The 13,130-nt window shown below is 37.8% G+C and overlaps 1 protein-coding gene across 1 annotated transcript in view; it reads right to left on the minus strand.

Moving 5' to 3' along the window:
- LOC130836537 (filaggrin-like) overlaps positions 1–12,689 on the minus strand; it is a 45,782-nt gene extending 33,093 nt beyond the window's left edge. Inside the window, exons 1-3 of the mRNA XM_057708785.1 lie at positions 12,622–12,689; positions 2,887–3,045; positions 187–2,254 (exon numbers count right to left, since the gene is read on the minus strand). Coding sequence (XP_057564768.1) covers positions 187–2,254; positions 2,887–3,024 — 2,206 coding nt within the window. The 5' untranslated portion in view covers positions 3,025–3,045; positions 12,622–12,689. The remainder of the gene's footprint in view (positions 1–186; positions 2,255–2,886; positions 3,046–12,621) is intronic.
- Between the last annotated feature and the right edge of the window lie 441 nt (positions 12,690–13,130).

Below are 13,130 nucleotides of genomic sequence, written 5' to 3' on the forward strand. Positions count from 1 at the left end.
TACCACTTCCGGATGCAGTTGAGGTTTGTCCGTGTCCAGTTTCAGAGTGTCTGGAGCCGTCTCTTGCTTGCTCATGGTGGCGCCCCTGTCTGTGGCTAGTGCTGGATCCTGAGTCTGTGTGCACAGATTCTCTCTGCCTACGTGTGTCTGTCTGCCCCTGAGGTGACGCGGAGTGACTTGAACTGCCTCCTGCCTGGCCCTGGGAAGACTCATGTTGGTTCCTTGAGCTGGACCCAGACCTTCCATGTGACGTCACAGACTGTCTCCGTGAATCTCCTGACTGTCCCTCGCTGTCCCTGGCCTGATCAACACTGGATTCCCTCTGTACTCTGCTTCCGGATGCAGCTGAGGTTTGTCCATGTCCAGTTCCAGAGTGTCTGGAGCCCTCTGTTGCTTGCTCATGGTGGCGCCCCTGTCTGTGGCTAGTGCTGGCTCCTGAGTCTGCGTGCACAGATTCTCTCTGCCTATGTGTGTCTCTCCTCCCTTGTTGCGACCCGGAGTGAGTAGAGCTGCCTCCTGCCTGGCTCTGGGAAGACCCATGTTGGTAACTTGAAGTGGACCCAGACCTTCTGTGGGTGGTCCCAGAATGTCTCCCTGAATCTGCTGAATGTCCCTCGCTATCAGTAGACTGGCCAACACTGGATTCCCTGTGTCTGCCACTTCCGGATGCAGTTGAGGTTTGTCCATGTCCAGTTCCGGAGTGTCTGGAGCCATCTCTTGCTTGCTCATGGTGGTGTCCCTGTCTGTGGCTAGTGCTGGATCCTGAGTCTGCGTGCACAGATTCTCTCTGCCTATGTGTGTCTGTCCTCCCTTGTTGCGACCCTGAGTGACTAGAACTGCCTTGTGCCTGGGCCTGGGACGACCCATGTTGGTTCCTTGAGCTGGACGCAGACCTTCCATGAGAGCTCCCAGACTGTCTCCCTGAATCTGCTGAATGTCCCTCGCTATCAGTAGACTGGCCAACACTGGATTCCCTGTGTCTGCCACTTCCGGATGCAGTTGAGGTTTGTCCGTGTCCAGTTCCGGAGTGTCTGGAGCCGTCTCTTGCTTGCTCATGGTGGCGCTCCTGTCTGTGGCTAGTGCTGGCTTCTGAGTCTGTGTGCACAGATTCTCTCTGCCTTTTTGTGTCTGTGCGCCCCTCATGTGACGTGGAGTGACGAGAATTGCCTTGTGCCTGGCCCTGGGACGACCCATGTTGGTTCCTTGAGCTGGACGCATACCTTCCATGAGTGGTTCCAGAATGTCTACATGAATCTTCTGATTGTCCTTCGCTGTCACTGGCCTGACCAACACTGGTTTCCCTGTGTCTACCACTTCCGAACCCAGTAGATGTGCATCCATGTCCAGTTCCAGAGCGTCTGGAGCTGTCTGTTTTCTGCTCATGGTGGCTCCCCTCTCTTTGTGTAGTGTTCGATCCTGACTTTCCGTGGACAGATTCCCTGTTCCTGTTTTTGTCTGTTCTCCCTTGATGTGACTGTGAGTGCCTAGAGCTGTCTCCTGACTGGCCATGGTTAGAGTTATCTTGGTTCTTTGACCTGGGTGGAGACCTTCCATGAGCGATCACGGATTGTCTACCTGAATCTTGTTTATGTCCTTTGTTGTTGCTGCCCTGGCTGATACTGGATTCCTGGTGTGTACTGTAATCAGATTGAAAATCCACAGTCACATTTTCCTGACAAACTTTGTATGAGTCCTCACACTCGGATCCTCTCCATTTTGCACATCCTCTGCCTTTATTTTCATAACCACATTCTTCTTCTTTTTCTTCATATCTCCTGGTGGGGCTAACACTTGAAATGTGACTTCTTTCTTTTAGTTCATTAGAACTTGCTCTTTTTTTCTTTTCCCTCCTTGACTCATGATGTTTCTTCCCATATCCATGCCCGTGTCCAGAAGTAGCTTTGTCACCTCTTCTTCCTTTTCTTCCAGAACTAGACTCATGTCTGGTTTTTCCTTTTCCTGTTGGGCTCTTTGATCTATCTTTCTTTTTTCCATCACTTCTTGAAGAACTGCACTTTCTTTTTCTTTCTTCTTTATCCTCTTCTTCTGTATCATTTTCTTCATCTTCATAATGGTGTCTATACTTTTTCTGCTTTTTCCCTAATGTCTTAAAATTCTTTCTCCAGGTATAATCATAATATGCTTGAGCCAGCTTGAACACCATCAGAAAGAACTCTGTAAAGTCTATTTTCTTGTTGCGATCTACATCGAGGATATGCATGAAGACTTCAGCAGTATCTGGGTCATCTGGGTTCTGTATACAGGCAATACAGAGAAGGAAAGTACATGAGACTGACTCAAATGGTTACATAATTAAAGTTAACTTAGGGCAAGAAAAAAGATGCAGATGTAGAGAATGGATTTGAGGACACAGGGTGGGGGAGGGCAAAGGGAAAACTGGGACATAGTGAGAGAGTAGCATTGACATATGTATACCACCAAATGTAAAATAGATAGCTCGTGGGAATTTCCTGCATAACATAAGGAGATAAGCTTGATGATGGGTGATGATTTAGAGGGCCAGGACAGGGAGGGTGGGAGGGAGTTGCGAGAGGGAGGGGATATGGGGATATATGTATAAATACAGCTGATTCACTTTGGTGTACCTCAAAAATTGGCACAACAGTGTAAAGCAATTATATTCCAATAAAGAGCTTTAAAAAATATAAAATTACCTTAGGGAGTATGAATTCTTGTTACATAAAAGTAGAACCAAATTTTTTCCTCAATAATGTTTATCTTATCCTGATATCTGATTTGAAATAAGATTATGTTTGTTTTTCTTCCAAAACAAACGACTCACAAAGATTTCACAGTAATATTTTGACAGATTTTTGATGCAGAACAAAAATGATATAACCTTTATTCCTGGCAAATATATTTTACCTTCAGGATTGGCTGAAACTCTGCTTCCAGAAGTTCCTTCAGCTCTTTTTTACTCAATGTATCAGTCTCCTTATCTGTTTTTGAATATTCGTGAAATAGTTTGATGATGGCAATGATGTTTTCCAGGAGAGTAGACATCTTTTGGAAGTTTAGGTGAACCTAGAAAAAAATTAAAATGTACCTTTCTTGTATTTCTTTTCTTTTGTAGGTCATATCAATTATTATGATGAATTTACACATTTATAAACCTACATCTTTTCCTATGTAGTCCAGCTTTAAATATGGAAGATGGCCACAAAAAACTTCTATCTATTGTCTACATAGTGAAAATATTAACACAGAGTTTGACTGAACTACTTACTAAAACTGCCAACATTTTGGCCTTGAACTCATTCACAGCAGGGTTTAGATACTCTCATAGACCTTAGTGTGCTATACATAAGACACCCTTTCTCTGATTTGGCCATTGTCCATAAAAGGATTTTAGCAAGGCTACTGGTCAGAAGCAGGAAAATTTACTCATATCAATTTGCAAAATATCAATTCTCCAAAAGCTAATTTGCTAAATGTATGTTGAGAGACTATTTTCTTTTTCTTTTTTTTAAATTAATTAATTAATTAACTTTATTGGCTGTGTTGGGTCTTCGTTGCTGCACACAGGCTTTCTCTAGTTGCGGTGAGTGGGGGCTACTCTTCATTGTGGTGCATGGGCTTCTCATTGTGGTGGCCTCTCTTGTTGTAGAGCATGGGCTCTAGGCACGTGGGCTTCAGTAGTTGCAGCATATGGGCTCAATAGTTGTGGCACACGGGCTTAGTTGCTCCGCGACATGTGGGATCTTCCTGGGGCAGGGATGGAACCCATGTCCCCTGCATTGGCAGGTGGATTCTTACCCACTGTGCCACCTAGGAATTCCAAGAGAGAGTATTTTCTGAAAGCCAGTTTGTCAAATGTGTGAGACAGTCAATGAATATCTTTCAGGTTACTTTTTTCTTTTTTGGTTTTGTATGGATAGAATGGCTTAATAGCTTTTCAATATTATAAAAAAGATTTTATTGGATTGAATGGCTTTAATAAATTTTTAATATTATAAAAAAATATTTTCATTGCAACATTATTTACAATAGCCAGGACATGGAAGTAACCTAAATGTCCATCTACAGAGGAATGGATAAAGAATATGTGGTCCATATACACAATGGAATATTACCCAGCCATAAAAAAAACAAAATAATGGCATTTGCAGCAACATGGATGGACCTAGAGACTGTCATACTGAGTCAAGTAAGTCAGACACAGAAAGATAAATATCACATGATATCACTTCTATGTGGAATCTAAAAAAAATGAACTTATTTACAAAACAGAAGTAGAGAAACAGAGGTAGAAAACAAACTTATGGTTACCAGGGGATAAGGGGAGGGGGAGGGTTAAATTGGGAGACTGGGACTGACATATACACACTACTATATATATACTATAGATAACTAGTAAGAACTGCTGTATAGCACAGGCAACTCCACTCAAGACTCTGTAATGACCTATATGGGAAAAGAATCTAAAAAAGGAAAGAGTGGATATATGTATATGTATAACTGATTCACTTTGCTATACACCTGAAACTAACACAACATTGTACTAAATCAACTATACTCCAGTAAAAATTTAAAAATAAAAGATAAAAAATATTTTGTTGACTAGTTTTCATTTTGCCATTTAAGGAATAGAATTTAAGGAATGTTCAGTTTATCTCATTGGTGAACAAGGGAATTACTAAGCATGTCAACATATCTAAACAAGCACTTATTGTATAAAAGAATTATAATAACTACTTCAGTACTTATAAAACCAGGCAGAAGATGTCCTTGATTTTTATTTCACTGATGACTTGGAAGCCATAGAAAATAACAGCATGAAAGGCATTACTGTAGTAGTCAGACCTATAGCATTTATGGACCTTAGGTAGTTGGGTAAGAGGAAATAAGTACTGATTAATTTTTGACATGGTTAAATATGTACTTTGATAAGTTTATGGATAAACACTAAAAGGATAGCATTTATAACTTCTAAACCATTAAGAGAAGAAAAAAGGGAATAAAAAAAACTTTGATCAATTGAATAGAATCCAGGGAAGAAGAAAATAAGAAGCATAGAAAAGGCAGGGTAAACAGAAAATAAAAAAGAGTAGAATTAAGTATAATTTTATCACTAACTACAGTAGATGTAAAATAGTCCACACTTGCTGGTTAAAGGGCGGATTATAAAGAATGAATCAAAAAAATACAGTTATAGGCTTTTTACAAAAACACACCTAAGATTTTACTATTTTTTTCAGCTACTATTATTTGTGGTGATATTTCAGACGTGGGCTTAATTGTGATGGCATTGTCTCCAAAATCTCAGTCTCAAGGATTTACTCTTTGACTTCCTCTTGTACCCAGACTTTAATAATTCTTTTACCTCACGTTTTATTGCTTTATGTACTCACTTCTCTTTTTACTTTGGTTAAACATTATAGTTACTCTCCATCATTGCTCCTTGTGTACACCCCTATTTCTTGTCCCACTCTTTCTTGTACTCATTGGCAAAAGCTCCAACAGCTTCTTCCTTTCCTTTATCTCAAAAGATGGCCTCGATTTTTTTTATAGATTTATTTATTTATTTTAGCTGTATTGGGTCTTTGTTGCCGCACGTGGGCTTTCTCTAGTTGCGGCAAGCAGGGCTCCTTCATTGTGGTGCATACGCTCCTCATTTTGGTGGCTTCTCTTGTTGTGGAGAACGGGCTCTAGGCATGTGGGCTTCAGTAGTTGTAGCACACAGGCTCAATAGTTGTGGCTTATGGGCTCTAGAGCCCAGGCTCAGTAGCTGTGGTACACAGGCTTAGTTGCTCTGCAGCATGTAGGATCTTCCTGGAGCAGAGATCAAACCTGTGTCACCTGCATAGGCAGGCAGATTCTTAACCACTGCACCACCTAGGAAGTCCAAGCCTTGATTTTTATTTCACTGAAAACTTGGGAGCCATTAGAAAAGAATTTCATTTTCCTAATATCTATTCACCCAATATATTGCATTTGTATCCTTAACTGTCATTACTGTTTTGGTGGATAAACTATGCTTCTCTCCTCTGTTTCAGCACTGGGCCTCACTCTCTCTTGCCCATTCAAACAATTTGCTTTTGCAGTTGTCTACTTTTCCTCCTACAACATCAACTTCTTTTTCTCTGCTGGATCATCCCCTTCAGTATGTATTTATGCTGAAGTGTCTTTTATTAAATCCTCTCCTCCCATCCTACATCTTCCTTTAGACACCACCTGATTTATCTTTTCTCTTTTGTAGCAAAACCCTTCAAAAGATATGCCTATATTTTTCTTCACTTCCTATTTTCTTTTAATCAAATTATCTCTCTCAAAAGTCCACTAAAGCTCTCATGAAGATAAAAAAATGTCCTTTATCTTACTACATCCAACTATCCATTTTCATTTCACATATGCTTGACATATCAGCAGCATTTGAAGCAGGTGGCTACATTGTCCTTTAGAGACCCCATGCTCTCTTGTTTCTCTTCTAACCTCACTGCCTATTTGTTCTTAGTCTCCTCTTCCAGCCCCTAATGTTGATGTGCCTGAGATTGACTCCTTAGTTTCTTTTCTCTATTTATGCTCCCTTGGGAGGGGTAGAGGGGTCTCATCTAGCCCTATAACTTTAAATCCTATGTATAGGTTGACAGCTCCCAAGTTTTTATGTCCAGTCAAAATGTCTCATCTAAGCTTGACATATGTTTGTCTAAATACCTATCAAACATTTCTACTTGGGCCTAAGAGAGATCTTAAACCTACCATGTTCAAGATAGAAGTCTTAACTTCCAACTACTTTACCCAACACCCTCTCCTCCCCAGTCATCCCTATCTCACTGATTGCTCAAGCCACAAGCCTGGGGATTAGTCTCGGTTCTTCTTCTCACATCCTATATCTAATTCGTCAACATGTTTTATTGAGTGTACTTAAAAATATCCCTGAAATTGGTCACTGTTCCTACCTCCATACTATTGCCTTATCTAGTAATTAATTTTGATCCGTAACAAAAACATGCTGGAGTTTGTCCCATCTTGAAGACCTTTCCTTGAACAATATTTCCCCCTCCACCAGGATGTTCCACTTTGTCCAGCTCTCCTAATGAATGATTTATTTTCTCAGTAAAGAGTATTCAAAGGGTTTTCTGTGCTTTCCCTCATTTTATGTTTACCATTCATTTTAACTGAGTTCTCTCAATTTTCTGTCTCTGAAACACTTGAAACTGATTTGTGTCAAATAACCTATGATCTCCACATTGCTATATACAGTGGTCAGTTCTTCCTCCTCCTCATCTTACTCAACATCTTGGTGGCTTAAAGTTAACCTTTCCCTAACCATTCATGGAATTTTTTTTGTTTGTTTCTTGGATGTCAAGTCTACTTTTTCCTGATATGCCTCTTATCTATTGGCTGTCATTCTCAGTATTCTTTGTTAACCTCTCATCTACTGCATAATCTCCAAATGTTGGAAATCCTCATGGCCCATGCCCTTGACCTTTTTAAATATATCTATTTGCTTCAAAATCTCATTGGATCCCTTGACTTCAGGTACTATCTATCTGATGACTTCCAGATTGATACCTCCAGGCCTGATCTTACTTTGAATTTTACACTCATTCATTCACACCTTAATTTATTTAACAAATATTGAACACCTATCACAGGACTAGGTACTATTTTATGCTTTGGGGATATACTAATAAACAAGATAAATTATGTGCCAATTCTTATGAAGACAATAAACAAATGAATGAAGCTGAGACGTGATATACATACCACTAGAATAACAATGGTGCTATATAGAGTTGTTGTGGGGGAATGTACTTTAGATTGATTAGAGAAGATTTTGTGGTAAAGAGGATATTTGAGCTTAAAATGGGAAAATAGGAAGGAATTAACCTTGTTGATTAGTTGAAGGATTTTAGGTAAAAGGAAGAGTGCAATGATCCCAACATGGGAATCAACTTGGAATGTTAGTGATATAGAAAAATACCAACTCCAGAACAAATCAGGAGTGATACAACTTAAAGCCAGATTTACAGACAGGGATCAGAAAATGATGATCTAAATAGGGTAACGTTTGTGCATTTTATTCTAAGTGTGATGGAAAGTCACTAAATTAATTTTTTTTTGTAACAGAGTAATCTAATATAATTCAGGTTTTAAAGGATCACTTTGTGGGATGGCATAGTGGCTTGTTTCAGAGTAAGATTCCTTTAAGAACAACTAGAAAGCTAGTGTCTGTGTGTGTTTGTGTGCGAAGGCATCATAATGCTATCAAAATTGTGACAATTTATTGAAGCCTACATTCAGATTGGAAGGGAAGTATAGTAATTTGGGAGTTAAATAACTGCAGTTTTTAAAAACTGAGGAAAGATATCAAGCTACAAAAAGTATTATCAACTCCAAGCAGGGTATATAAGAGAAAACCATGCCTAGATACATAATAAAAAACTTCCAAACACTTAAGACAATAAGGAAATCTTAAAAGCAGCCAGAGAAAAAAACACATATTATCTTCAAAGGATCAACTATAAGACTGACAGCTGACTTTTCAAAAGGAATAATGGAAGCCAGGAGACAATGAGATGTTTTCCTCTCACTCTGTAGCAAAGTTCTATACTAGAATTCTATACCCAGTGAAAGTATACATGAAGAAGAAAGCTTAAGTAAGGATATTTTCAATCAAACAAAAATAAAACCAATCAACAGCAGATCTGTAAAGGAAATAGTAAGGAATGATCCTAGTTGGAAGCCCAGAGAGGCAGGAAAGAATGAAGAAAAGTCAACAGAACAGAGTAAGAGTGTGTGGAAATCTAAATGGATATTGATTGAAAACAACAACAATAATAATATCTTTCAGGATTTATGATCTTGCATAACAATATTAAAAAAGGTTGGAGGGGGAAAATGGAGTTCAAGTACTACAGGATACTTGAATTGTTTGAGTAGTGTTAAAGTATTTTTTATAAAATATTCTAATAAGTCAAGGATAGGTGTTGTAATCTCTAGGGTAAGCATGAAAAGAATAGTAGAAGAATGTATAATTAATAAGCTAATATGACAAAAATTTAACTGACAAATATGTAATTCATTCAAAAAAATCAAGAAGAGAAAAAGAAATGTAGAACAGGTGGGGTAATAGAAACCAAGTAGTAATATGGTAGATTTAAAGCAAATAGATTTAAACAGTAATGATACTGAGTATGAGTGGACTAAATAATGTAATTTAAAAACAAAGATTGTCAAACTAGATTAAAAAAAACCAGTACATGCTGCCTATGAGACAAACTTAAATATGATATATGATGGGAAAAAGATATATTATTTGAATACTAAAGAAAAGCTGTTTGCTATATTAATATCTGTAGAGTAGACTTTAAGACAAAAAGTATACCTAGAAGAATATTTCATGACAATAAGCAGTTAGTTCATGAGGAATCTATAAAAATGTAAATTGATATGTACTTAATAACATAGCCTCATAACACATGCAACAAAAAATCACAGAAGTGTAAGGACAAATTGACAAATCTATAATAATAGTGGGTAACACACTTCTCTCAGCAACTGATAGAACAAGTAAACAAAAATATTGTAATGATACAGAAGAGTTCCACAAAATTATTCATAAAACATTAACTAATATGTATCGGACACCGCATCTAACAAATATAGCACACACATACTACTGAAATGAATATAAGACTTTAAAAAATTTACTATATGCTGGTCACAAAGTAAGTTGCAACAAATTTTAAAGAATTGAAATCATGCAGGATTTGTTTATTACTACAGTAGAATGAAGCTAGATGTCAATGACAGAGAGAAACTGACATCTCTCTGAATTTGGGGATGAGATCAGTACAGCTGCTAATATCTTATTCAACATTGTATTGAAGGTTCCAGCCAGAGCAACAGTTAAGATAAAGAATGAAAAACAGAATAATTAGAAAGGAAGTAACAAAACTGTTATTACTCAGAGAAATGATGTGATTTCTGTATGTAGAATTTTTTTAAATGTATAAACTATTAGAATAAATAAAATTAGCAGTGTTGCTGGGTACAGGATAAATATATAAAATGCAATTGTATTTATATACAAAATCAAGAAAAATTAGAAATTGAAATAAGAAATGATGCTATTTACAAAAGCATCATTATATATTATATTATATTTTATGTTATATTATAAAAAGTCAGGCAATTCCTAGGAATAAATCTAATGAAAGATATGGAAAATGTGTACTCAAAAAGTTATTAATGTTATTGAGGTTAATTAAAGAAGATTTAGATAAATGGTAGATTATGCCTTGTTCATGGGTTGAAAGTGTCAATATTGTTAAGATGTCAGATCTCCCAAAACTCATTTTTACATGAGATAAATTTCATTTAGAATCCGTGAAATTAAAAAAAGTGAAGATTGGTGAGGCAGGGTCTAAAATTTATATTACAATGTGGGAGTCCAGGATTAGCCAGGACAACGCTGAAGAAGACCAAGTTTGGGACATACTGGATGTCAAAGTATATTATAAAAGAAGACAGCATGACATTGGTGCAATGCTAAGCAAATAGAAAAATGAAAGGTAAGAGTCCAAAATCAGATATATATCATTATACACATTTAATTTATGAAAAAGAGTGTGCTGAGAGTTGGCAGGGAAAGGATGGTCTTTTGAATAAATGGTGTTGGGCTAATTGAACGCCCATATGGAAAAATGAATTTGTTCCCAGGTGGATTTTACGTATAAAAAGATGAAGAAGACAACATAGGAGAATGTCATCAAGAACTTGGGGTAGAGAAATACTTCTCAAATAGAACTCAAAAAGTATTAATGATAAAGAAAAAGATTGATAAATTGGACCACATTAAAAATAGGAATATCTGTTTATTCAAAGACTCTGTTAAAGGACAGAAGGAAAGCCATTGAGTGGGAGGATACATGCAACACAATTAACCAATAAAGGGCTCTATTCTGAATATAAAAATAACTCCTATAAATCAGTGTGAAAAATACAGACAACCCAATAGAAAAAAAGGTGACAGCAGAGGAGCTTTACCAAAGAGGATATCCAAATAGCTAATAAACACAAAATTTAACCTTATTAACCATCACGGAAATACAAATTAAAATTACAGTGTGTGACCATAGTACCCCCACCAAAATGATAAAAAAGACAAAAGGGAAAAAGAATCCTAATTCCAAATATTGGTGAGGATATGGAGAAATCGACTCTTTCATACACTGCTAGAAGGAGCATGAACTGGCAGAAGTACTTTAAAAAATTGTTTGGTAATACCTAACATCAGTAATTTCCTCCTAGGAATATTCCCAATAGAAATATATACACATTTGTAACCAAAAATCATGTACAAAAATGTTCATAGCCCCATTATTTATACTACCTTCCCAAATGGAAACAACCCAAATATTTATCAGTTAAAATGAATAAACAAATTTTGGAATTTCATATAATAGTCAGAGGTGGGAGTGAAGGACAGCCTAGACTAGGATGGTAGTGGTGGACATAGACTAAGATGAGTTGGCATGACTTATAGTCAGAGTTGGCTGGTCACGGTAATGCGTCCCGTGGTATAAAGGAGAGATGGGAGGCATGCATAACTTCTAGATTTTGGCTTTAGCAAAGAATTATTTCTCACTGTTTCTATTACCCCATCATCTCTCATCTACACTGCAGTTCCTCTCCCTGCTCCCACCATTGCCTGTTATCCTGTTTTCCACATAGCAGCTCAGAATGATCTTTTTACTCCTCCCGTTTAATACTCTCCAATGGCTTCTCATATACTTAAAATAATGTCCAAACTCTACTATGCCCCTCTTTACATGGTCTACCCCTGTGTAGCTCTGTAACCACCATATACCACTGTTCCTCTTATTAAACATGCCCTAGGCACACTAGCTTCTTTTTGTCCTTTGAAGCAAGTTTGCTCCTGTTTTAGAATCCTCTCATTTACCTTGACTAGTTTTTTCTGTCATTAAGATCTCTGCTCAAAAGATATCTCCCCAGAGGCCTTTTCTAGCCCTCCAAGCTAAAGAACTGTCCTCCTATTACTTTATTTATTTATTTATTTATTTATTTATTTTTTTTTTTTGGCACACGGGCTTAGTTGCTCCGTGGCATGTGGGATCTTCCTGGAGCTGGGATCGAACCCGTGACCTCTGCATTGGCAGGCGGATTCTTAACCACTGCACCACCTAGGAAGCCCCCGTCCTCCTATTACTTTAGTATATCACTTATTTTCTTCACTGTTCTTATCACTGTTTGAAATTCTTATTCATTTATTGTTTACTGAATGTCTCCCCCTACTAAATGTAAGCTCTTGAGAGTAGGGAGTTTATGTTGTTCATTGCCACATAATCAACCAAGAGCAGAGAAGCACTTGGCAGATAGAAGGCAGTTAATTTATATTTGTTCAGTGCATGGATAAATAGATAATCCAGCAATATGAAGAGAGTAGCCTCGTGGAAAGCAACGTTATGCCCTCATTTTCCTTCTATGTCAAAATAAACTTTTAGGAACATTGCCACCAAAAATAAAGAACCCCATACATCCAGAACTTTTGACCTCAGACCACACATACATCCAGATCTCCACCTTGCTTAAGAGCAAGTAGACAAGTTAGAGGTATTCCCTCTTACTTACTTCCTTCCTTCACCAGAAGAGCAAGTAGAATGTAGCCTGAAGGAGCTTGCTGGGTGCTGAAGTCTGGGATAATGGCCTTTTTATAGCAGGTCCATCCAGGGAGGGGCCATCTTCTGTGGGATGGCCTGATTCATTCCTTAACCAAACCCAGATCCACCCATACCTCCACCTCTATTTCTCTAGCGACGTGTTTGCTTCGCAACTTGCTCACGTACTCATCTGTACTTGTTTGACCAAGTTCCAATTGAGGTTTACATCATTCCCATGTATACTGGAGATTATGGAGGATACACTTTGGCTAGCATAGGTTCTTTGTTGTGCAAGGTCCACACCTTCTAGGTTTTTGCTGTTGTTGTTGTTACCCCACTTTGAACGGTGGCTGGTGGATAAATACCTATGGATGCGTGTACTTCTTATCCTTGGCTCTAGAGGAGTAGAACAAACAGTTTTGAAAAACTTAAATTCAATTTATATTTAAGCAAGCATCACAAGCACCTATATGCATATCC

This window comes from Hippopotamus amphibius, chromosome 1 (assembly GCF_030028045.1).
Source record: "Hippopotamus amphibius kiboko isolate mHipAmp2 chromosome 1, mHipAmp2.hap2, whole genome shotgun sequence".
NCBI lineage: Eukaryota > Metazoa > Chordata > Mammalia > Artiodactyla > Hippopotamidae > Hippopotamus > Hippopotamus amphibius.